Source organism: Taurulus bubalis (genome assembly GCF_910589615.1).
Source record: "Taurulus bubalis genome assembly, chromosome: 15".
NCBI lineage: Eukaryota > Metazoa > Chordata > Actinopteri > Perciformes > Cottidae > Taurulus > Taurulus bubalis.
In genome coordinates this window covers 5873544-5899404 of record NC_136603.1, presented here as the reverse complement: position 1 = coordinate 5899404, position 25861 = coordinate 5873544, and the positions used below count along the sequence as shown (strand labels likewise).

The 25861-nt window shown below is 40.5% G+C and overlaps 2 protein-coding genes across 2 annotated transcripts; both read left to right on the top strand.

The window, feature by feature from the left end:
- Positions 1–2613: 2613 nt before the first annotated feature.
- Positions 2614–12160, top strand: rubcnl (rubicon like autophagy enhancer; the record flags this gene model as incomplete). The annotated part of the gene is made up of 17 exons (XM_079230551.1): positions 2614–2722; positions 3097–3397; positions 4096–4370; positions 4977–5074; positions 5329–5448; positions 5653–5740; positions 6763–6808; positions 6917–7022; positions 7206–7342; positions 7466–7530; positions 8161–8200; positions 8382–8459; positions 8989–9109; positions 9761–9822; positions 10717–10870; positions 11492–11582; positions 12033–12160. The coding sequence occupies 17 exons, from the start codon at positions 2614–2616 to the stop codon at positions 12158–12160; spliced, it is 2019 nt and encodes a 672-aa protein (XP_079086677.1).
- Positions 12161–17241: 5081 nt separating this feature from the next.
- Positions 17242–18569, top strand: LOC306747493 (trace amine-associated receptor 13c-like; the record flags this gene model as incomplete). The annotated part of the gene is made up of 2 exons (XM_079230550.1): positions 17242–17411; positions 17780–18569. 2 exons carry the CDS (start codon positions 17242–17244, stop codon positions 18567–18569), a joined length of 960 nt encoding a protein of 319 aa, XP_079086676.1.
- Positions 18570–25861: the final 7292 nt, after the last annotated feature.

Below are 25861 nucleotides of genomic sequence, written 5' to 3'. Positions count from 1 at the left end.
AGAGATAGAGACATGCACACACACACACACACACACACACACACACACACACACACACACACACATACACACACACACACACGCAACTCATTATCTCCTGGCCGAGATAGAAGGGAGGAAACTTTTTGTATATGTGTTTAAGTTTTCTAATGTAAGCACATGTACTTTCATTGTTTTCCTCTCAGAAAGTTTGAATCTGTGCCGCTTCTACGAACTTGAATTAAATAAAACTAACTGATACTTCAACCGAGTAAAACTTCCTCTTTCTCTTTCTACCAGCTGCCAGCTGCCGTGACAGCCATCAGGCCACTGAAGCACTTTAATATTTCTGCTTATTAATAAACCCTTTGCACTGTTCGAACTGGTTACTGTTAGATTGAGGAAGATGCACCATTAACTCCTGCATTCCCTGTGATTTGCTCACATCATTTTCTATTGAGTACATTTATGCAATGCCACATTTTCTCAATGTTTATCTGATTTTATTTTTCTTTCCTTTGTGTTTTTATATTCCTCTGACAAATTACACGTTTCTCCACGGAAGGAAATCATCAATCAAAAGTTAAGTAATACATTTTCCCCTCCAAAAAACATGGGTTGCTGCAGAATTAATAAACTGCCTGTCATTCAAAAATATATTCCAGATTATTAAAGAAGAGGCCTAAACATTGCAAGTGACTTTACATATTATATTTTCACAAAACCTTAATATTTTTTTTTTTGCAAAGCTCACACTTTGGCCTATGTGTTCTCAGAAGAAACACTGCTGTGGAAAGTACAAACCACTGTTAAATACAGGAAGTGTTGGTAACCAACCGCCTCGCTTCCTTTCAAGACTCGTATCAGTCCCTTCGACCTCTGGCAGGTCGCTGCTTCATTCTGGGAGATTACAAAATGGTGAGTAGCTCGGTTCATTTTGCGGTCCGTAAGACGCGTTGCACTTGTGTTCTGGTCAGTGTTGCTTCGTTCTCTCGTCCACTTTGCTTTTGATGAAATGGGAAGCATGTTGGTACTTCACAGCATAATCCATCACAATCACAGTCTGCACTCACAGGAAGCTTGAAGAGAATCAGCCTCTTGAAGTGAGACGGAGAACATGTTGAAAATAACTTTATTTGCTTTAAACACTGAGTAAAACTGCTGGTTTTGGGGTAAAGAATAACGACTGAAACATCACTACAGGTAGTCACTGCGTTCAGATTTTTCATTTATATTTGAAGATTAAAATTCTGAAAAATAGTGTTTTTTCCTTTTCTCTTACGATCTGATCTTTTTATTTATTTACATAACACATTTTAAGAGATATTGTTGTTATTTTTCATTGTTAAAAGAACATAGAGGGCTTTGTTGAATGAATAAAATAATTCTTAAAATTAAATAAGCAAATCATTTGTTGGATAACGGTGACTCGTAACAATAATTATGAGTTAAGGGCAAATTTTTTGGGTTGGTCAGGGCAGTCCATCCAATAGTTAGTCTGTTAATCTCTTGACTGATTTGTGACTTTGGTTGAAGGCTGCATCTTTATGTTCCCCAGCCACTGACCCCGGCTGTTTGTATTTCATGATGTGAAACCGGCTGATGTTTACAAAGCTGCGACACTGAGTGTGTGCGTGCATATCGAGAAACAATTTTTAGAAACGTTCCATCATGTTCTCATGTGTAAGGGGTGCCACATCTTTATATTTGTTAAAAATGCTATAAGGCTTCTTCTGACAGGACAGTGCATGTAATCCCAATTTTAACAAGTTGTGTTTTCGAAGGAAGTTTTACTGTCAAGCCCTCAAGAGTCAGTTGTTCCAAAGTTGAGGTTAAAAAGCAAAAAAACACTTACAATCAGGACCCTCCCCAACTCTGCATCGGCCTGCCAGGAAGTTTTTTTTGGATATCACAAACTTTTTCATACAATTTCCTGACATGAGAGAAAAAAAGGAAGGACGTTCACATTTGGGAATTTGTGAAAATAATATTAATGATACTGATATTGCAGGATCTTGTTTGAGGTATAAAAAAAAAGTTATCCTCAATTCTTACTTCCTTTGTGACGTCACACTTTCTGTCAAACGTCTTTGATTGTGTGTTGCTCCACACTGGCATGGTGTTGAAAAAAGGTATGATTGCCAAAACTTCCACAAGCTGTTTACTCTCCTTTTTTTTCAGTGTGTGATTATTCTCCTCAATTCCTGTCTGAAATACCTTCGTACTAATCTCCACAAACACATGCTGTCAGACCTCATCTACTGTGTTCGGTGTAGCTGACGGCAGCTTGTTGGCAGTCATGTTCAGACTTGAGACTTTGACTTTTAAGAGCCTTTAAGTGGTTTTATGACCCTGATGAACGACCAGCAGGAACTGAAAAACTTCCTGCTCCCGTCTCCAAACAGAAAAAAAAGGGCAGTTTTGAAAGTCATGAACACCATTAGTCATCATCAGTGATCGACTGCCTGAAGATGTAAGTGTTTGGGTAACTTTGGATTCTTCGAGTCAGTCAAATCTTTACTCACTGCCACAGCTGGGAGCTGTTTGCTCATCACGCAGGAAGCAATGTCGCACCAGGAAGTGTCCACCGAAGCCGCTGTCATCGGGACACTTTGTCTCTCCTCTCCTGTGCAGATGGGAGGCTCCGACATGTCCTCGTCTCTGCACAGATCCAGATACATCAGCTGGTGCGTCGACTCCGCAGAGTCACCGACACCTGCGACTGCAGCTCTGAGAGGAACAGGTAAGATCCACCGCTCTCAAAATAGGTTTCTGGTGCTTTGAAGCACCTTGAAGACTGCGATTACACGGGACGATGCAGGTGTTATATGGCTGCTGAGCATGGGGAACACTAATCAAAGAGGATTCACATTAAAAGCCTTTAAGCTTACCATTTTAATGATATGAAAGTGTTATTAATCTGGTTCAAACACCAGAAACACCAGCTTGAAAGAAACTCCCTCTCATCCCTCAACAGTCTATGTGCATTTGAAATATGTATTAATAACATGTCTGTCTCCTCTTTCTCTCTATAAGTCCCTTGGGAAGAATCTTTCCACCGAACCCATCAGCCGGCTGGTTCAGGATCAGTCCCACTTCTCCTCCTGTCCCCACCAGAAACCAGTGGAGGAGAAACACACGCAGCATTTTCCCATCAACGCCCAGAGCCGCCTTTCACGAAGAAGACACGTCACAAGGCCTTCACACATTCCCAGCCCTCCCAGTTGAACCCACAGTGCTTTAGCAGAACCCCCAATCGTCAGGCTGAGGATGATGACGGCGAGGAAGGAAGAAAGGGGAACAGAGAGGAGCTGGAGGACGAAGGCTTCTTCCTTCCCAGGAGCAGTCCGGTCATCTCCAGACGCCACAGGCCCGGCTCCTGGCATGGAGGCGACACCGGCATGGAGGCACCATCAAGGTGAATGAAAACATTAAAAAAGCAGGGTGTTCTCTATTTAAGTATTATTATCTCGGTGCACTTATTGTGTCTCTATTTGCACTTTCTGTTTACCCCCAAAAACATAACAATCAAGGGCTTCCTTAAAATGGCTTCAATGCTGAGCGCAACACAAAATATGAATTTGATGACAGTTCCTTTTCATCCAAGAATCCTTTTTTTTGTGCCTCCCTTTTTTTAAATTGTGTTGTACAACCTTAACCTCGTTTCAATTCCTGTTTCCTCATAAACTGTAGGCTACCTATGAACACCGTGATCTGCATTCTCAGGCACTTCCTTACATTTGTTTTTAATTTTATTTTTTTTATTTTATTTTAAGGCAAGCACACAAATAAACAGTACAAGTACAATTGTGATACATTTAGCCTTTTTCTTCCTAAAAAAATGTTTTACTTCCTTACATTTTAACAGCAATTAAGTTTAGTTAGTTTCATTGAGGCAGGCCGATATAAAGGTATTCCTGGAGAGCAGCTTTAATGTGTTTTGTGATCTTTGTGATGTTGTTGAATAATTAAATGTAGTGTTCACTGTCCCTTGTACACTTGAGGAGTCAGCTATTTAAAAAAAAAAAGCTGAAGTTTGACCTTGATTTGTTTGTGGGAGTGTATATTATGATTTTTCATGTGACCATCCTGTGTTTATTGTTGTTTTTTTGACAGAAACATGGACTCCCGGTCTCCTGCTTCTGTCTCGCTGTCTCTGCATCCGTGTTGGTGCCCAGCTGTCTCCGGCACGGTGGATCAGGGATCCAAACCGACCTGTCCCCACCCGGCGCCCCTTCAGAAGGACAAGAAGCCGCTCTGCGTCTCTGTCTCATCGCATCTGAACCGACTCCTCGGCCCTTGGCTCCACCGTCCTTTCAGCGGCCAGCAGGGATTGGCTGAGGAGGACAGGGGGCGGGGGCTAACCGGCTGTGATGCCTCTCACTCAGCAGGTAGAATAGGTTTAATCATTACAGGTGTAGTATCTACAGAGCCTGTATTGGCTGTGGAACGTGCACAGAGTCCACCTGCTATTTCCCAACGAATTATGATCTGATTAAGATCAGGTCGATAGTCTGACACCAATAAACCTGCTGACGTGTGTTTGAGGACATGAGGATGCTAACGCGCTCACGTTGTTGCTAACACCGCTTTACAGATATTTGGTCAGAAAACTAAAGTATTGGACAAGCTTGAGGTCAGGGGATCAACGTTACAATTCATCCTGTAGGGACCATGAACGTGGGAAATAAATTGCAGCGCAATCCATCCTCTACTTTTAAAAAGATTTAAATAAAAACGCTAAAATATCACCCTCATAGAGAGAAAGTCAGGGGATCACTGAAGTCAGTATGATTCATCCTCTGGGAGCATGAATGTTTGTACAAAGTTGCACGTTTCATGGATAAAAAAGTACTTCCTGGTTCTGTTGAGGCCTCACATGAGCCATTTGTCTGTGTACTTTTTCCCCTCGTATGTTTTAAGAGCCGGTCATCCCACTGGAATCTTCTTTCGTACCGTTTAAACATTACAGAAACATGATGTATTTGTTTTGTCAGGCCTCTCTAACTCAACACAGCCCAGCCAAGAGAGACGGGGCAGTGGCATCCCAGAATTCTCTGCAGACATCTTTAAGACCGGATGTGATCTGGAAAAGGTTTGTTTCGTCCCAGAGCTGTTCAGTTACAGTTATTTAGTACTTTTGATACGTTATAAATGAAATACATCAGAATCTAATGATTCCCATGTATCACAGTGTCAAGTTATGGTGAGTTCAATTTCTCAAGTTAAGAGAGCTTTTTAACACAGATGAATATTCTGGCCGACTCTGGATGCACAAAACACTGTCAGTAGTCAATAATGATGACAGCGCTGTTTCACCGGTGTCTCTATGAATGACTGTGTGTGCAGGAGAATGCTCATTTCATTGTGGTGGACATGATGCTGGAGGTGCTGGAGGGTGTCAAATGGACCCTGAGCTCCGATCGATGGACGTCCACGATGGACACACGGCAACACTCGCACTGCAACGTGTGCGTGTGTGTGTGCACACACAGAGACGCGAGCTCGGCAGAGGACGTCCCGCCACGTGGACACAAACAGAGATGTAGAGCAAGCAGACGCACACAGGCCGGCAGTGCAAGTGATCCTCAACAAGAGACTGAGACATCGCAGAGAAACACACACTCCTCTTGGGTACACACACGGCAACACACACAGGATGAAGAGGAGGAGGAGGAGGAGGAGGAGGAAGCAGCGAATCACGAGGCTGAACATCCGCCGAAGACTTTCTCCATCCTCTCCTCGGACAGTGGATTTGAAGGTAAAATACTCATACTGTCCATTTAGATATAGTAGGTTTTTAAAAAAGAGTGAAAGGATTATAATGTTATATGTTATATGTATTTTAATAGTTATTTAGTTATAGCATTTTTACTCAGTACTTACACACATTTACACCTTAAAGATCGCATGTAAATAAGCTCTTTATTGTCTTTAATCCTTTTGACCAAAAATGCATGATATGATGTGACACATTATTGTGTTATATATTATGTGTCACATATTTCTCTCGATATTTTGTCAGTTTTAAAAAAAATCTTTTAAAACAAAACAAAAAAAATTATGTAAATATCTAAAATGAAGTAAGGTGGATGGAAACCATAGCTATGGTCGCATTTTCACCAGTGGGGGAAAGTAACTATAAGTACAAATACTCTTTTTGAGGTACTTGTACTTTCCTGCTACTTTACTTAATAACTACAACTCAGAGGGAAATGTTGTACTTTTTCCTCCTCTAAATTGTATTGATAACCTTGATTACTGGTTTCTTTGTAGATTACTATTACAAAATATAATCAACCTATTATAGGTTTAGACAAGACGCGATGAATTCCACCTTCATGAGCTGCAACATTTAACTGATAATCACATTAATGCATCAATAATTATCTTCCAATAATATGATATGTATTATTCCTACATGAGTCATTCTGTATAATGAGTATAACCTTTGAATAAATTAACACATATTTTGATGCTAGTACTTTTGTACTTTTTCTGCATCACTTCTACTTGTAACTAAGTATTTATGCAGTTGGGTTTTACTAGTTTCACTTTTAAAAATCCTCAAAAACTGGCAAGTAGCTGGAACAATGTTGCTCATTGCACCTTTTAGTCATTAGACTGTTATTATGTATTACCAGCACTTTTCTACAGCTGTTGAAAAGTGTGACCATGCTAGTGTAGTCATATTAGGGGATGCACTATAACTCACTGTAGAATTGATTAACATTGCATCACATATGCTTGCAACATTCCTGAATTTCTGCGTTTTAATTTCAGACTGTGGAGTCGACGCTACGCTGACACCGAGAGAGTCTCTCCCAAAGTAAGAAGAAGAAGAAAAAACACCCAAATGACTATGTGTCAGTGTAAATATAGACTTGTGTTCAGATTCTGTGAGTCCTGAGTCGATCTGTGGTTTCCCATGATGCAGTGCAGAGTGGCTGGCCCAGCAGTTGGTGCTGGAGTTCAGGAGGAGCTGGCTTCCTTCCCGTGAGCCTCGGCGTGGACGGCAAAGCCTCCGTAGCTCGCTGCAGGAGGTGGGGACACATCCCAGCGACCAATATGCAAATTAACAGAGAAAATGACACAAACACGTGCATTTCAACAAGAAAAACGTTGTCATGTTTTCTACATTTGCTTCCAGGCTATCCTTTGTGTCTAGTCCAAAACCAAGAGAGCCAATATGGATATTTCCATTCTGTTCTCTCTCTTTTTTCCAGTTGCCAGGTTCTGGAGATGTGGCGGTGAGCAGCGGCAGCCTGGCAGAGGAGATCAGACTGAGGACCAGGATGAGAGGATCCCTGAGCTGGGCCCCGCCGCGCTTCCAGATCATCTTCACTGTTCGGCCCACCAACAGGTATAGTTACACCCGACCAGACTCAACCACACTAAATACAAATACAAAGAAATAGAAGCAAGAAGGATGAAATGGATGGATGGGAGGATGTGGACATTCACGGTGGACGGTTTCCTCCTCCAGACGCAGTGAGGTCGTGGCTCTGCAGCACTTCCTGTGTGCAGGCTGTGGGACCGAGGTGGAGCCTCGTGAGTATTCACATGCACAGCTTTTATTCAGCTTCAGCTTCAGAGGAGGGGAAAGTGTGAAGTTCACCAAGAAGGAAACAAAAAAAATGAAAATGTTCTTTTATTTTTTTTCATATGACCACTAGGGGGCACTTGATGCTTTGATTTGTAATACAACAGACATCTGTTTTATGTGATTTATTCTGCATTTGATGTTTTTCTTGGGTGACATTTTCCAAATATTACAGCACATTAAATTATCTCACAATGTTTGAGCCAAACGAAAAGCACATGGTCACAAACGGGCCTCAGATTTGTTTTTAATGTCTTTAACTTGACAATATTCATCAGAAGTATGAGCTGATGAAAATCACACATGCATTTTCTCTCTCTCTCTCTCTCTCTCTCTCTCTCTCTCTCTCTTTATATATATATATGTATCTCTCTATTTATATATATATATATATATATAAATATATCTCTCTCTCTCTCTCTCTCTCTCTCTCTCTTTATATATATATATATATATGTATCTCTCTATTTATATATATATATATATATATATATATATATATATATATATATATATATATATAAATATCTCTCTCTCTCTCTCTCTCTCTCTCTCTCTCTCTCTCTCTCTGGTACCAGGGTACTTAAAGAAGCTGCGGTATTGTGAATATCTTGGCCGGTACGTATCTCTGCAACATGTAATGATAATCACATTCAATGCTGTGGACCAAAGAGGCCCACAATGTGGTCACTATGCTGCTCGCATGAATAAAAAGCAACTCTCCTGTGAAATGGTCTCCAACAAGCATGAATCCAATTGTTGTGCTTGGATCATTTATTCATTCTGATTCCTTTGCCAGGTATTTCTGTGACTGCTGCCACTGCGGCTCTGAAGCAGTGATTCCTGGTCGACTTCTGTCCTGCTGGGACTTTGGCAGGTAGTAAAAACATGATTAAAACTCCTGCTACGACTCTTATTAATGCACATGACTAATACTATCATCCACAATATCTCATACATGCTGATATCATTATTGATTTGAATACAGTCATTTAAATATGAATACATATGCTCTAGCTGAAACCAGTGGTCCTATTGTTGTACCAGTTATTAATATCAGTGTTTTTGCCTTTCATTAACAACAACAATAATACATATTAATCATTTCCAAAAAAGAAAACACCTCGAAGCAATTACAAGTGAAAAGTTATAGAATTACATGAAATGTGATTTAAAAAAAAGAAGAAAAAAAAAGATAATATTCAAACATGAAGTTAAAATAATGAGAGCGCAAGCAACAATACCGTTATCATTCATTCCAAGACAAATGAATATTACTATCAATCCAACCAAAGCATTAATATTCATACATCATTCAATAAACTGAGGACCAACTAACTAACAAGCTCAGTGGGAGAAAGAACACGTCTTCATAGAAATCTGACATAATGATATTAATATTGCAGATACCCTGTGAGTGATTTCTCCAAACAGCTGCTGGATTCAGTCTGGCATCAGCCTCTGTTTGATCTGACCCGCGTCGGAAAGACGCTCTACAGCCGAGTGAAAGAGCTGGACAAGTTCAGGGTGAGTTTAAAGACGTTGCTGTTATTATTGTCATTATGTCACGGCCGTTATTATTTCACATCCTGTTCCACTTGGCTCTGAGCTATCAGCTCCACCAGAGAGACATTTATCCTCTAAACTGGTCAGATTAGCAACCTGTCTCGAAAAATCAAAGATGATAAATTGAGAAACTGAAAATGAATGTATGTCTTCGTCTTGCTTCTCCATCAACCATCTTACGACCCCTCAGATTTATCTGGTGACCCTTTGGAGGGGCGCGACCCTTAGGTTAGGAACCACTAGAATAAACTAGCTAACTGTATATTAAAAAGTTAAAACTCGCTCACAGGAGTCATTTTATTGCAGTAAGAGTACTTTATTCAACACTTTGAGTACATTTAGCTTACAATACTTCTTTACTTTAACTGAAGCACTGTATGAATTGTATGCAGTACTTGTAATGGGGTATTTTGACATTGTTGTCTTAGTACTTTTACTTAAGTACAAGATCAGAATACTTCTTTTATCACCGGCAAAGAAGCAGTAAAATATTCTTGATTTCTCTTTTAAGCAGATACAACACAAGTAACGCAGCTAAAGTGAACTTCAATTTTATTTTGTTATTTCCTTTACTTCCTTCCTTCCTTCCTCCCCTCCTCCTGTCTCCTTCAGGAGCTCCAGGAACAGCTGATGCGCATCAAGAAGCTGCTGTCAGCCTGCAGATTATCTGGAAGGTAGACGGAATATTTACAACACAACCATTGGATGAAATATTACTGTAATACTTTACTTGTTTAACGAGTGTAGACTACAGTAGAGTCAATATATTGCATTACATTTAATTAGGATTTGATAAAGCCACTGTGTGTAGGATTTTAAAACATTTTACTCTGGTGCCATCAAGTGGCAGTTTAAAAAAACAACACTGTGGGAGAGAGCCAATGTTTAACAAACATCCGAGTGAATAAAGAAAAGCAATTAACATTCTAGATACTTAGATGGATATTTATTGTACACAATATGGTTTAAATGTAAAAGTGGATCCCCATTTAGCCAATGAGTATTTATTCATGAAATTCATTGAGATGCATCTGCTGGGAGGATAAGCAACATTACACATTTAAAGGGCCCAGAAATCTCTGGAGCCATATTAGGCATTTGAGTCATAGTTCAGGTTATCTTTAATTGCCATGTGTGCAGGTACTGAGGAAGCCCATTTCCGCCACTGTGATAAAAAAATTAAGATCCTGTAAATCATAATTATGAGAAAGCATCTCCTAGTTTCGATTTAGTATCTCATAATTATGACTTACAGGATCTTCATTTTTGTATCACATTGGCGGGAATGGGCTTCCATACTGAGGACTATAAGCAAAACATCTGGGTCACACACTTTAACACATAAATAGTGAAGTAAATCAAGAGAAAGAACACCAATTGAGGTAGAATAATATAGGAGAATAATGAACTGTGAGCTCAGCAATGGTTTCATAGGACATATTTTATGGAGGCTGGTAATGTTGTCAGACTTTATGACAGAAATACTCAACCAGTACCCCACAAACAAGATATTTGCCATCAAGAGGAAGCAGTTTCAGCGTGTGTGTATGTGTGTGTTTCTGTTTCAGGGCGATGGCTGAGTTTGATCAGCTTCCCGCTCACCTGACGGAGCAGCCGCACCTGTTCTCCATGGAGGACCTCTGGAGGCTGAAGAAGGGTCAGCTTGTAGCGCAGGCCCGAGAGGTGCTGCACTCGGCCATCGATCATGTGGAAGACTGTGAGGTCAGTCCGAGGCGCTGTGATTTAATAGAACATTTTTATCGAAAATACATGTAGTATTCTCTAATGCAGCACGTTGTTATTGTTGCTCAGTCTTCACGATATGAGATGCTGAATGTCTGCAGATATTTCATCACCGCTGGCCCAAATATTGGGCACATTTTGTATCCGGACAAAGCCAAAGCAACGCAGGACGGGCTTAAAAACAGCAACGTCCTGGTGTCCAGATTTTGAGATTAACATGACAGGGGGAGGTGGGGAATAAAATACTCAATGTGTTTATCCTTCCGGCAGCATTTTGACCATCAAAGGAAAAGAAGATATGGTCTGTAATGGGAATTCAGCAGGAGAAAGCTCCCCTGATGGGCTTAATCTTTTTTTTGTCATTATGGTGGTTCCCAAATGCACCAATATGTTGTTATCATGTTATCATTTATCAATTTTGACTTCCTCCTTTTTCACAAAAAAGTCAAATTTCACAGTGAGCTGATAAAAAGTATAAGAAGAAGCAGCTCCACTGTTTCAAAAGAAGAAGTAGAAGTTTATCTGTTTAGGATCTGTTTTTACTTTGACATTGAAGGCGTTTGAAAACCTGGATTTATTCTTCTGACCTTTTTCTCACAGTTGTGCCTGGCCCGAGGTTTTATCTGTGAGTTCTGCAGAGAAAGAGACGTCATCTTTCCTTTTCAGGCGGACATATGCCGGCGATGTCCAGGTAAGCACTGACGCATGATTACTTTTAAAAGAAATGAGGTATGCAGGATAAAAAGTGGATGAAAAAGCAGATGATATCAAAGGTAGGCAGATGAAAGACACTGAATATATATATATATATATATATATATATATATATATATATATATCTCAAGTTCACCAGATCAACTTAAATGGTCAGTGTGATCAGTGTGTTTGATCAGTGTGTTTTTGTTTGCAGTGTCTAAATACAAAAATGAGCTTAACTGGAAGAAATGGCTTAAAAACAGTATCAAATTGTTTAAAGTCAGACCTTTATGCAAAAATCCATTCTTAAGTCCATCTGAGAGTAAAGTGAGGCTTCGGCGGTCTGAGTAGTTATCTTTTTATGGAACCAAATTACTTAATTTCAGACGTACATGTATGAAAGCGTGATAAACTGTATTTATTTAGTGTGCTTCTCTTCCTACAGTGTGCAAGGCGTGCTTCCACAAACACTGTTTTGTGGAAAAGACGTGTCCGAAATGTGCACGGATCCAATCACGGAAAAAACATCCAGACGGATTCCACGAAGAGACGACTCAGCACCAACCTTTATGACTCAGATTCACATTACAAATTCTTTACAAGCTCACAATGTCTGAATTAATCTCAAATATTTCATGTTTCCTGTGGAAATCAAATTGGCATGAGAGGAATTCTTTACCTCGAGCGACGAAACATCTGTGTGGGCTGTTTGTCTGGTGTTTCTATGAGTAACTGATGAATAACTTCATGGTTTCAATCGCTAGTTTCAAGTCTTCTTCAGTACATTTAGTAAATTGTGGTACCTTTTAGAGTCAACTAGACCATAAAGTGGGCTTTCTGTGATTGACAGGTCGCTGATACCAGAGACGTATACAGCGTCTCCACATCACTCCTCTGCTTTTCAAATATGGTGATTTATGTTCATTGGTTGCAAAAAACAACAACATGGCAACGTCCGTAATCCAAGATGGCGACAGAGAATCGCCAAATTTGAGCCTTCAAAGCAGCAGTTCACAAACCACGTTGAGTTCTTATACACAGTCCAGTCGGAGTGCAGAGGTCACACATTGGTATCAGTTCATCTATAAAACTCATTAGTGAAACCCCCACTTATCTCCGCTCTCCACTCATCGTCTCCAACATGTAACCGCAATTTACGCTCGAGCAATTTTATCACCGTGGTCATTCCAGAAGTCCGCACCGCCTTCGCTCGTTTCTCTTCTCAGCATTCTGCTCCAAGCGACTGGAATGAGCTGCAAAAGAAACTAAAACTCAACACCCTCATTCTGTCACCCTGCTTCACAAACGATATAGTCTTTGTCTCAGTCTCTGAGTTTAAAAATATATATATATATATATATATATATATATGTACAATATATATATATATATATATATATATATATATATATATATATATATATATATATATATATATATATATATTGTACATATTATGATGTTGTAATTTTTGCATGAGATTGATTGTATCTATGTTTCATTTGTTTTAATTGTTTTTCCCGCTGCTGCCTTTTTGGCCAGGTCATAATTGTAAATGAGAACTGGTTTTCAATTGACTTATTTGGTAAAACAAAGTTAAAATGAAAAAAATGTAGTGTATCCTAATTGAGAAACCAAACATTACATATAGCAAACTACCACAGTAATGGCCATACGACATACAAACATATGGTAGCAATAAGAAAAACTGGATTTCAATTTGTTTTAGTCTTCAGCAAATTAAATGAGATAAAGTTCATGTGAATGCTGTGGTAACTTAATGAGCAGTGCTCTTTTTTTTTTTTTTTTAAGCAAAAACTGATCTCTCCAGATCGGTGTTTGTCGGGGTAAATGTCCGTTTACTCCGTGAGGTCCCATGAGATTCAATTGCCCCTCTGTGAGCAACATTTGCAGCCCATTAGTTGCTCCTAATGGAAGTGTGTCGAACCGTTCCCGACAGGAAGCTGGTCCACGCCTGCATGGATTAGTCAAATGATGACATCTTAACCTCTGAGGTGTCACTGCAATCAGAGGTGTGAAGAAAAACAAGCCTCAGCATCAACACATGATGCAACCACCGCATCTCAACACAATTATTATTGAACAGCGAAGTTCAATTCATTCTTTCATGACTTAGTTTTTCTTTGTCAAATTTTGTATCACTCTTTATAATAAATAAGTCAAGTTTATTTATAACACGCTTTTCACAGACAAAGGTCACAAAGTGAGGTACAGTTGAAAAAAAAAATAGCAATGGATGAAATGACCATGTGTAATGTGAGAGGGGCCTTCAATATATTTCTGGATGTTGGTTTGTCTTGTTTCCTGTTTTATTTTGAAGTCCTTGGCCGTTTCTCAATACCCAAGTACACAAGTACGGACTTGTGAACTTGTGGAGTCTGGACTTGGAGTCTGGACTTGGGAGTCCAGACTCTCAAAGACAGGAGAACGCAGGACTTTCTTTCTGCAATTGGAACAGCAGCTGACTTGATGACGTCACCACCTCAGCTGTTGTTGTCATGGTTACTCTAATTCTTCACTGTAAAGTATTTTTAAAGTCAAACAAAATATGACAACCCTGCTTTTTTTGTACTGGTTTCACAGACATACACATATCATTGTATATATATATATGTATATATATATATATATATATATATATATATATATATATATATGTATATATATATATATATATATATATATATATATATATATATATATATATATATATACGTATATATGTATATATATATATATATACATATATATATATATATATATATGTATATATATATATATATACACACAGATAAACATCTCATTGTATATATATTGTGTTTATAAATATGTATTTTATATAAATACTTATATAGATACACATATAATTGTAGATATAGTATGTTTATAAATGTGGTTTATATATATATATACTTATATATTTATATAGATACACATATAATTGTATATATTATGTTTATAAATATGTATTCTATATATACACATATAATTGTAGATATAATATGTTTATAAATGTGTTTTATATATATATACTTATATATTTATATAGATATACATATAATTGTATATATTATATGTTTATAAATATGTATTATATATATATATATATATATATACATATATATATATATATATATATATATATATATATATATATATATATATATATATATATATATATATACATATAATTGCAAACAATTCGGTCAAAAGTAATAAGACACCGCTGTAGTTCAAAGTAAAAGTTAAATTAAAATCTTAAGTTATAAACCTTAACCTTTCCCTCCGTCAAACTGATTTAATGTGACTGTGAATAAATAATAATGATTGCTTGTTAAATCCTCGAAACCGAATTATATCTCATGTTTAATCGATACGGAGACGTCGGAGCCAGCGGATCATTTCAAAAAGTCCAGCCGAGATCAGGCTGCTGTCGGCGGGCAGCAGAGCGCTGACGGCCCGGTGCTGCGGGGCTCACGGTCCCGCGAGCAGGACCTCAACCCGTCGGCGTATCTTTTTAAGTCGGCCGATTCTTGAGAAAGCGACCACAGATTTGATGCTTAAACAACTAACTTCTCGCCTGAAAACATCCTAAAATTACATTTTGTGACTCAACAACGGTAGTATTCAGAGAATGTCAACTTTCAGTTATGAGTTTTCTCATCCGTCATTGTTCCCCGTTTGCTGGTCCGAAATGCATTCTGGGATATTGGCTCTCTCAAGTACGCTCAAGTCTGCTCTGATGCGTCCCCGGTAAAATGGGCGGGGAGAATAATATTACTTTTAACAGTTGTCAGCATTTTGGGTCCTCACTTCAATCTTTAATCCTGACACTTTCACTGCCTTTCTTTCAGAAAGCGTCCCGTAAGAAATGTGGTGAGACTGCTTTCTGTTTTTGTGGCCCTGTTCAACGTTGAAACACCTGAGGGTTACGATATTGTAACCCTAGTTCTATAAGCACAGGCGTAGATGCAGCACAACACTCACGCTTTTCACCAGTCCTGTATCAGCAAACACAGACCCTGAAAAGAAGGAAAGATGATCGATAGAGAGACTCCTGTGAACGGACAATGCATTGACTATGACGCCGCTATAGATGTGTCCTTCGACTCCCCTGACCAAGGAGACCGAAACTACCCTGCTGAGAAAGAGCAGCCCACGATGGGATTGTCTCTTCCCGCCTGCGCCTCACAAAGCCATCCCGCCGGGCGCTTGTTGGTAAAGCAGATGTGACTTCGCCTCCCTGTCCGCCACATGGGGTGGAAGACAAAAAGCATAACCCTCGACATGAAAGAACTCCTTATTAAGCTCTTGTGATCAAAGGAGGGATTTGCTCTGGATGTAGGCCCGCTAACAATCATCACTAACAAGCAAATGGTGGGTTGCACCCACGGGGCGATTAGTTCACACACTCTATTAGCTGAGGTCAGTGCAAGCAGCGAAATTGGGTTGAATGACAACGTCTTCAGAGAGAAGTGCTCCAGGCCCCCGGCTCAAAGGGACCTTTCACCAAGGTCTCAAGCACTAATGGCACTTCCCTTTGCGTGGAGGAAGCACACATGGCCCGGGGCCGTCTCCTGACCCCGTCCAATAACTGCCTTATGGAGGGCGACCAAAGATGGAGACTGGTCAGTTGCAAAAATCCTCATGACAGGAAGAGCTGACTCTATACACCAAACACTGCAAAAGGGAACCGACTGCTACGACATGTTCCCGTGCTGCTCGACGGGCCGTGAAATATGTTTAGTGCAAGTTGTATACTGCTTGTGTTTTGACCCCTCCAGGGTTCAGAAATGGCTCTACCCAGTTTAGCTGCGAGCCAAATGGCTGTATGTGTTTGGACTTGTTACTTCCGTTGGCTCTGAAGTGATGTAACGTGGTCCGGGAAGGTTCAGAGGATTATTAGACACCAGAACTTCGCGTAGCAGCGTGCAATGGTATAAAAAAAGCATTTTATAACTCATATCATCATGTCAGGCTCAACACTTTCATTGCACAACGCTATGATTTCTTTCCCTGGAGCCGTGCTGTGTGGAGTCACTCCATTGACATGAATGAGTGAGCGTTTTTTTTCCTTCCTTCCTGTTGACTGTCTGCTTAAATTATAGTGTTCCAGCTGTCAGTGCTGTTGCTCAATTAAGTTAATAGTCCGGTCCATTGCACTTGTCTGGAGGCAGAGCACTACGGCAGACAACAAAACTGCAACTTTATTACAACCGTCATATACAGACATGAAATTGACCTTTGCATTTAACCCGCCCTCAGCGATTTTAGGAGCAGCGGACTGTGAAGCGGGGTCAGTGCCTCACTTCGACATGCAGACAGTAGGAGCCGGGGAATCGAACCGTCAACCGTGACACGAAGCCAAATGTTCAAAAATGATTTAGCAAGGCCCCTGTATACATACACCAAAATCAAACACATAGTTCAGCAACTAGGATGCGAAACACATTGCAATTCATTGTCCCGGCAGAATATCATTAATTGCAAAGTGATGAAGATGATGGTGTGATGCGCAGTCCAATGAGGAGGGGCATCATCCGAGTCCAAGGGAGGGGATTAGGAGAATGTGAGAGAGGTGAATCTGTTATTTGAAGCAGGTTTTGTTCAGACAGACGCAGCTCGATCTGCAGATGGAGGCTGAGGACGGGTCGGAGCTCTGCTTTCCACAACTCCACAACTCCTCCTGCAGGAAGCCCACCGCGCTCTGGCACCAAGCCGTGCTCCCTTTCTTTCTGATGTCCCTCTCCACGCTCACTGTAGCTCTCAACCTGCTCGTCATCATCTCAGTCTCCTGCTTCAGGCAAAGTTTGGATTATCAGCAGAAGCTTCAATATGTTTCATAAAGACTGAGCGGGTTATTGTCAATAACAACATTCCTTGATTTCTTTGGATGATGACTGTGCATTTTTTAATTGTCTGACCTGTGCTTTTCCTACTGTGACAAGTCAAACTGCCCGCTCAGAAAAAGCAGTAGATTCGAATAAGAATAATGCTGCACCTTTGCACATTAGACTTGGATTCTGTCTGACTGTTTTTGCACAGTATAGCTCAAATGTGATTTTTAATTGTCCACACGTATATTTTGTCTGTTTCTCGTTTGTGTTGTTTTCCCGTGTCGATATGAAATATTCCTGCTGGTTTAACGACGCTTGTCTCTTCTCCCAGCAGGCAGCTCCACACACCCACCAACATCCTCATCCTCTCCCTGGCCGCCTCAGACTTAATCGTGGGCCTCCTGCTGTTGCCGGTAGAAATCCTCCTGAAAATATCCTGCTGGTTCCTCGGTGACCTGGCGTGTTCTCTGTTTAATTATGTGTCCTTCATCGTTACCTCGGCCTCCGTGGGCAACATGGTGCTCATATCCATTGACCGCTACGTGTCTATTTGTGACCCTCTGCATTACACCACCAGAGTCACAGTGAAAAGAGTCAGGCTCTGTGTGTGCATGTGTTGGCTCTGCTCTGTTTCCTACAGCGGCGTCTTCGCGAGGGACGGCCTGACTCAGCCAGGCAGGTATAACTCCTGCCACGGAGAGTGTGTGGTTTTCATTGACTACGTCACGGGGGTCGTCGACCTCGTCTTGACCTGTGTTCTTCCGGTTACCGTCATCATAGCCCTGTATGTGAGAGTGTTCGCCGTGGCCGTCGCTCACGCTCGTGCCATGCGCTCTCAGATTTCAGTCGTCACACACCGGCTTTCAGTGGGTTCAAAAACAATGAAATCGGAGCTGAAAGCAGCCAGAACTCTTGGCGTCGTGGTGGTTTTGTTTCTCATTTGTTTCTGCCCATATTACACTGTCTCCCTTGTAGGTGACAGCCTGATCAGCAGTTCATATATGTCCTTTGTGCTCTATTTGTTCTATTTCAACTCTTGTCTGAACCCTTTGATCTATGCATTGTTTTACCCCTGGTTTAGAAAAGCAGTGAAATGTATTGTTACCCTGCAGCCGGGCTTCTGAGAGGCCGACGTAGACTGTGGAGTGACTGAAATGATATCTATGCTGCAAAATGTTCCAATAACTTAAAATCCCTAAATGTCCTGCTCCCTGTAAACTATAATAATAACAGAATGTGATTTAAGGACTGCAATGTATTGTTGGATAAATGAATAATTATGACAAGTATATATTTTCCTCTCTAGTACTTTTTGTTCATTTTTAAAGTTATGAGTATGGTGGGGAAATGTCTGTCACTAGCAGTTTTACTATTTAGTAGTCACCTAAATGTGAGAGGGGGAATCATGACAACTATGATCATTTTGAACAAAATCATAATGTGGAGGTTTTCAGATCCAGTTCACATAAAAGTAGTCTAGCATGATTACAAGATACTGTACAAAATAATTTAACATTATGTGAAGTCCTGTTTTCAAAGTTCTTCTTGGGTATTCTTGGAGAGAATAACTGTTTATAAAAATAAATGCATTATTGTATTACTGGTTATTGTGTTGTTTGTTAGTTGTTGTTTTTTTTTTACAAAAAATCATCAAATGTAGTAGAGTATTAAAGTAATGTATAATTACCTCAACATGATATATTAGCACAGTGCTAGAAAACTTTTCACAATTCATATAATAACTTTTTTTTATATGTATATAGCACCTTAAAAAACAAAGTTTTACAAAGTGCTCTACAGAGAAGCAAAGTATAGTTATACATAACTTAAATAAAAGGACCATATAAAGGCAATGAATACATCAACATTTGTGCACTCAGTTGTTCATCAATGCAACAGGAGATGGAGCTGTTGACTTATTCTTTCCAGGACAGAAATGCAGTAAAGCAGTTGCATAACCAGGTGCATCACTGAGGAGTTGGTGGAAAACTTTTACTCACATCCCAAAAGTTACACATTAAATAATATTTTCCTCACATTTCAGTCAGACACGAGATATCTGTTTACTTTTACATTAAAATAGGAATAACTACCTTTTAGCTGCTGATCGATGTCCATTGTCAACAACGGTTTCTGCCACTAGAGGTCAGTGTTTGCACTCTCTGAACAAATACATCCCACACTGCTTATGCACTCATTTGTTTACTTGAAGTTCTCTGTCAGCTCTGGGACAGGTTGTCTCCTGTTGGAGTGTGTCATCTGGACTTTGAAGCACACACACACACACACCCATTCTGGCAACATAAACAGAAGTGGTGAGCGGTTTTGATAGATTTGACAGGGACAGTTACAAAATGTATGCAACTGCAAGGACTTTGAGATAAAGAAAATAAAGCAACACAATGCTGTTTTGGAGAATGACTCATCACTTCTAAAAATATTATGGCTTTGTGCCACACTTTTACCAGTTTCTGACTCATGACTGCTGAGTTGTGCTCATATCATATATGAACAGTACGGGATGTTAAAACCAAAAATAAAACATCAGTAGAAAGATTAGTTTTTTGTTTACATTGTTTGTGATTCAGGAGTTATGAGCTCAAAGGTGAACTTTGCTATTTCATGAATCACTGTGAAAGTTGCTACAGGATCTATAAGGGATCAACCTATGATATGATTTTTATATGGGGTCACATTTGTATATTATTATTGTTGTGAATATACATGAAACATAGTCAAGTTACATGTAGCTTATAAAGGTACATCATGTTTATTCATGAATCATATTGTATTGTTTATTGTTTCCTCACAGCCACAATGGCAAATACTCATGGTTTAACATTTCAGCATGTTTAATGAAACATTAAGGATTTTAAGATGCCCTCCTCACTAACAAACAGTCAACTCGCTGAGCACTTAGCAGCTGATGAGCTGTTGCACTCATTGCTTGATGTACTTCCATCAAATAATGTCCAAACATGACGTGATCAACACACTCTGCACACAACCCTCTGGCCGGTGAGGGTTGTGTGTAACTCGACGTGTCTGGACCTGCTGCTGCTGCACATTCCTCCGTCTGCCGGCGTGACGCCTGCTGCCAACCAGCATCCAGCTGTTTAGCAGGCAGGAGCCTCAGCAGGCAGAGCAGAGCGACGACAGATAGACACCGTCCTCTCTCTGGGATCCATACAGTGGAGGATACTGACATGCTATTGCTAGCTGGAGGAGAATCTGAATGGTAGCAAGAAGATCTCAAACGACGGAAGATTACCCTCAGGGGAAAATCACAAGGGGCAACAATACGCAGTGTATTTGAAGGAAGTTAACACCATTGTAACCCTAGTTCTATGAGCACAGGTGGAGCCCTCGACTGGACTCTATGGGGAATAATCTCCAATCACGAGCTCGCATTTGCCCACAGAAATTTTGCAAAAGCATGACTTGCCAATACAAATAATAATGTGCGAACCCCACAGTATATAAGGCAGCTCACATCGCTGCCATCCTACGCCCTCTTCAACAAACGGTTTAAGAGCCAAAGGACCCTCTTGGTAGGGGGCGCCACCTGTGCTTTTAGAACTAGGGTTATAATATCATAACCCTCATTCACACTCACACAGAAGGAGGGGTATTGGACAATAGATAACATTTTGGTTTGACTTAAATTCAAATCTGTGTCTGAAACTACTCCCTTGTTCATCTACTCACTACAGTAAAAGATACACTTAATAGCAGTGGCGGGCCGTGGATTTTCGACCTGGGCCTTCTGTGCCGTCTGATATAGTTTACATAAATACTCGCATGACGGGATGCGGCGTCATTAACAGACAATGCATGTTGTCCACATCAACAAGAACCAGCCACATTGAGTTATAACAAAACATGACAAAACAACTAATTTTGCATCATATTTTGCAGAAGTCAAAATAGCAATTTTCGCTTGTATTAAATAGTGTATCATAGTGCATACATTTCAAATTCAGAACACTCAAATAAAATGGAAGAAGGTACATTCATTGTCAGATTTATATTTTATAATATATAGCCGTATAAAGAAAGATCCTACATAACACCAGCATGAGTGACCATCCATTTGTGCACAGTTTAAACCAGCTGGCCTTCTGTTATTTGTGGAAACTGGTTCAGAAGCTATAACCATAACCAATGGAATAACCAACCAAACAATCAATGGAAAATATGTCAAAAACCATAAAAAGCCAGATTATGAAAAAAAAGGATATAAAAAAACCCCGCTGACAAACAGGAAATCTAAATGATTCATACCAAAAAACACGTAAATCCTGCCTTGACGCCTCCGACCAGATAGACTTAGTCATTGCTCCTTCACCCACTCGGTTCTCTTTCTGTAACGACGACGAGGCCAAACATGTTTGTGAACTCTGGGCTTCATTTTCAGTTCAGGAGAAGAGCTGAGGGAGGGGAAATGTGTCAGACTGATGGTTTGGATAAGGATCAGTGTGTTTTATTCATGCCAGGGGGTGTCTCCAAACACACACACACACACACACACACACACACACACACACACACACACACTCTCTGACACCTTACCCTCAAATGAGAGCTGACGTCCCTCTGAGGGGAAGCCGTCTCTGACCTTGTCTCCCTCGGCAAAGACAGAGTCCATTTTGAAACGGAATACTTGTGATTCTAAACCACTGCTGTTTTACTGTGATGGTTGTATACGGTCCCGCTGCTGTTTCATATTACGTCTGACATCTGAAGAACTGGGCTTACTGGGGCAACTGTCGAGACATGTCTGCGACGACGAGGAAAAACAAGCCAACGTGTGAAGAAGAGGCAGAGATGTCGCAGCACGCTGATGGATGAGTTGAAGGCCGGAGACACGAAGAACAGGAATATGAGGCGAAGCCGTCGTCCTCCGGGTGGAACCACCTGAACTAAGCTGCTGATTATCAACTATATTTTACTTGGGTCACATATATTTTGGTTTCTTTTTTTTAAACAAATACTTTATGATATACAAGGATTGTCATTTTGTGTGTATGTGTTAATCAATAGTAAGGAAGAAAATACTAACAAAGTGAAGCAAGCAAACAAACAAAAAATAAAGTAAAAAATAAGAGGAAATACAAATAATAAAAGTAAAAACACTAAATAAAAAAATTAAAATGAATCAAAACACACCCACCCACAAATCCACCCACACACATGGCCTTTAGGTTCGTTCACATAGAGTTTGAGTCATACAGTATGGTAAAATGATAGTTAAGTGGTTAGGTTTGGTTACAGTTATTCAGACAGATAAGGGAAGGACAGACGGGTCTCATTCAGTGGGAAACTCTGAAACATTTTGAAAATCGGAAATGAAAGGCTGCCACTTCTTAGTGAAATTATCATTAAAAGGTTTTGGTGTCTGATTGGCTTGCAAATATTTCATACTCAAATAATACTCTCTGTGTAACTGTGGAGATTCGTGAAGGTTCCCGTGACCAACCTATTCTCATACAACGATTCATATGATATCTTTCCAAAAGTTATGTTTTGTGAGCTTTATTCCTACGAAAGAGAGCACCGTGTGTCAATTTCCACGTGTTACATGCAAAAAATCTTCTGTCTTCATAAGAAACAACTTAGTTAGGTTTAGGCAACAAAGCTACTGTATTAGCCATATGCAACTTACGTGACAGATAAATCAACATTGACTCATTATCTCCTGGCTGAAAGAGCCGAGTTTCTTGGACGTATCCACCCACTCGGCTGGAGCTGTTGTGGTCATTATACTTCCTCGTTAAGCGTTTGAATAGCTGAAACCTATCATTTATTTTGATGACATTTGTAAGAGCTCAGTATCGCGTTTTTTTCTTTGTATTTGAGCAGCTAAAACCTGTGTTTGGCTGCAGCCGCCGGTGAGCCTGTTCTGAAAGTGAGGGACGTGGTTTCTTCTCTCCCTCTTGTACTTAGAAACAGGGTTAAGCCTTTGAAGCCTGAACGGTAGCCAGAACATTAAAATCAGCGGGGCCCTCCAATTATGAGCGGCCCCTGCTGGGTTCCAGGAACTTCAGGATTCCTCCGGACTGAACCCGGGTCACCTGACTGAGCCCGGGTCACCTGACTGGACCCGGGTCACCTGACTGGACCCGGGTCACCTGACTGGACCCGGGTCACAGAGCGCCTCAAAGTCTCGTTAGCTTTTCAGCGGCGAAATAAGTTCCTCAAGACATCAGATCTAGCAGAGACCTGCTCCTGCAGAAATTTCCCCTCTTTAAAGTTTCAAATACAAATTATCTATAAATAAGCTTTAACTATAGTCTTATGTGCATGTTGGTTAAATGTACTGGAACTTGCTACACCCTGCTACCCCTTTAAATCCTTCACTCCATTCATCAACCGCGTAGAAGAAGAATTTTCCTCATCGAGGCTAAAAGTGTCTGATCACCAATCACGTAATCCGATGCTCTCCAGACATGCAGGTGTGATGCAAGAGAGGACACAAGGTGTGATGTGGATAAGTGAACAAGTATACATTTGTTTTGTGTCGCAATACTGGAATTGCTTTTGGAAATAAAGCCAACGGAAGGATATTTAATCCGATTCGTCACCTCTGAAAGGTATTGCATAATGCTGACAGCAGAGACCATCCTTTGTATTGTAATGGTATCTTTGTTTATGCAAAAAATTAACTTAAAAATAAATTAAAGCTGCTTAAAAGCAGACATAAATACACATTGCTGTGGTAACCTATCCCGGCTGTGTTCGGATACAATAGTTTATCCTGAATCAAGTGTTTTGGTCGCATTCGTGTGTTTCAGATGTCAAATTAACTGTCGGTTAAGTGAACTCAGAGAAAAAGAATTGTAGAAAAGTGTAATCCCTCTTTCGGCATCACTTCAGTGCTTCTCCCTCTCAGTTGTACCTGCTGGCTGTCGAACTCCTCGGCATCATGTCTGCGTGACGTTTGTTCTCAGGTGGCAGACCTACAGCCCGTCTATTCGCCGTCAACATTTTCTGCTCCACTTCCACCTCTCCCGCCGCAGGGCACAAACAACCCTGGCAACAAGCGGCGGTGTCGAAAGGGGACTGGATGGTTTCATCTGTGACTCCACGCTTAACGGCTCATCCCATTGGCCGGCTGGCCCGGCCGGGCCACGACCGATGGAATGCAATGCGAGTCAAGCTCTCAAAGAAAATAGTTCCCGTTGCACGGAGCTTGTTCACCGGCCCATTGTCTCTGCAGGAGAGTCGTGCTGTGCTCGTCACCATAACAGGATAACTGGGCCCGACAGAGACTCAGATCCACTTAAACCTGTGAACTCACGGCCCCGCTCTGAACTACTGAACTCTCACATACTTCAGAGTTAACATCGTACAGTTTTGTGCTCTGCCGTGCATTTTCACTTTCACACCTTTAGGCTCATGCCTTTGAACGCCCACCTTCCTCTTTGAACTTCAAAACACAGACATAATCCAATTAGCTTCAGCAATTGTGATGCCTTGATATGAGCCATGCTCGAGGTTCACTCTTGGTTCGGAGCTCCCAAGTCTCCCAGCCTGAGCACGCACATCTGTCACAGCTGCACAAACTGGACAGGTGACGTGACGAGAGTCCACGTGCTTCTGGTCCCTGCACAGTGTCTGATAGGGACTCATGCCTGCTACTGTCAGTTGGTTGCGTGTTTGTGAGACCCTGCTCGATTTATGCATTACACTATACTCTGCACACAGCATTTATTTTATAAACTATATATAGTTAAAAGTTTGACCTGGTGATGGCGCTAGATGAAAAGTCAAAGGATCACTAAAGTTTTTACAATTCATCTTTAAGGGAACATGAATGTCTGGACCAAATTTCATGGCAATCCATGAAATTGTAGTTGACATATTTTACAAAAAAAACATACATTTCAACCTCATGGTGATGACAAGACGTCACAGCATCCATGAAATAGTCCAGCACATAACCTTCTGTAGAACCCAGCTTTATTTTTTTTACGGATAAAAGACGAAACAAGGTTCAACATGTAAATCAGTGAGCTGTTGGGCTAGACCAGTGGTTTTGTGCCGCGGTTGAGAGATAGCAGGTGTGCCGTGGGAAAATGTCCAATTTCACCTAATCGGTCAAAACAAATATTATTTAGTTTCCGCAAATAATTTTCCATTTGTGAGCGTCTGAGCCTGCAATATAGTGGCTGACCTAGTAATTAAATACTCTTCCATGCCAGTAGGTAGCGCAATAATTGCCTACCATATATGCTGTATTATGCTACAATGTAATATTGTAACTTGTTTGGTTGTTGGTGTGCCGCAGGATTTTTTTATTGTAGAACATATGCTCAAAAAAGGTTGAAAAACACTGGGCTAGACTAACTGTTTCCCCCTGTTCCCAGTCTTTATGCTAAGCTAAGCTAACCACTGGCTGCAGCTTCATACTGAA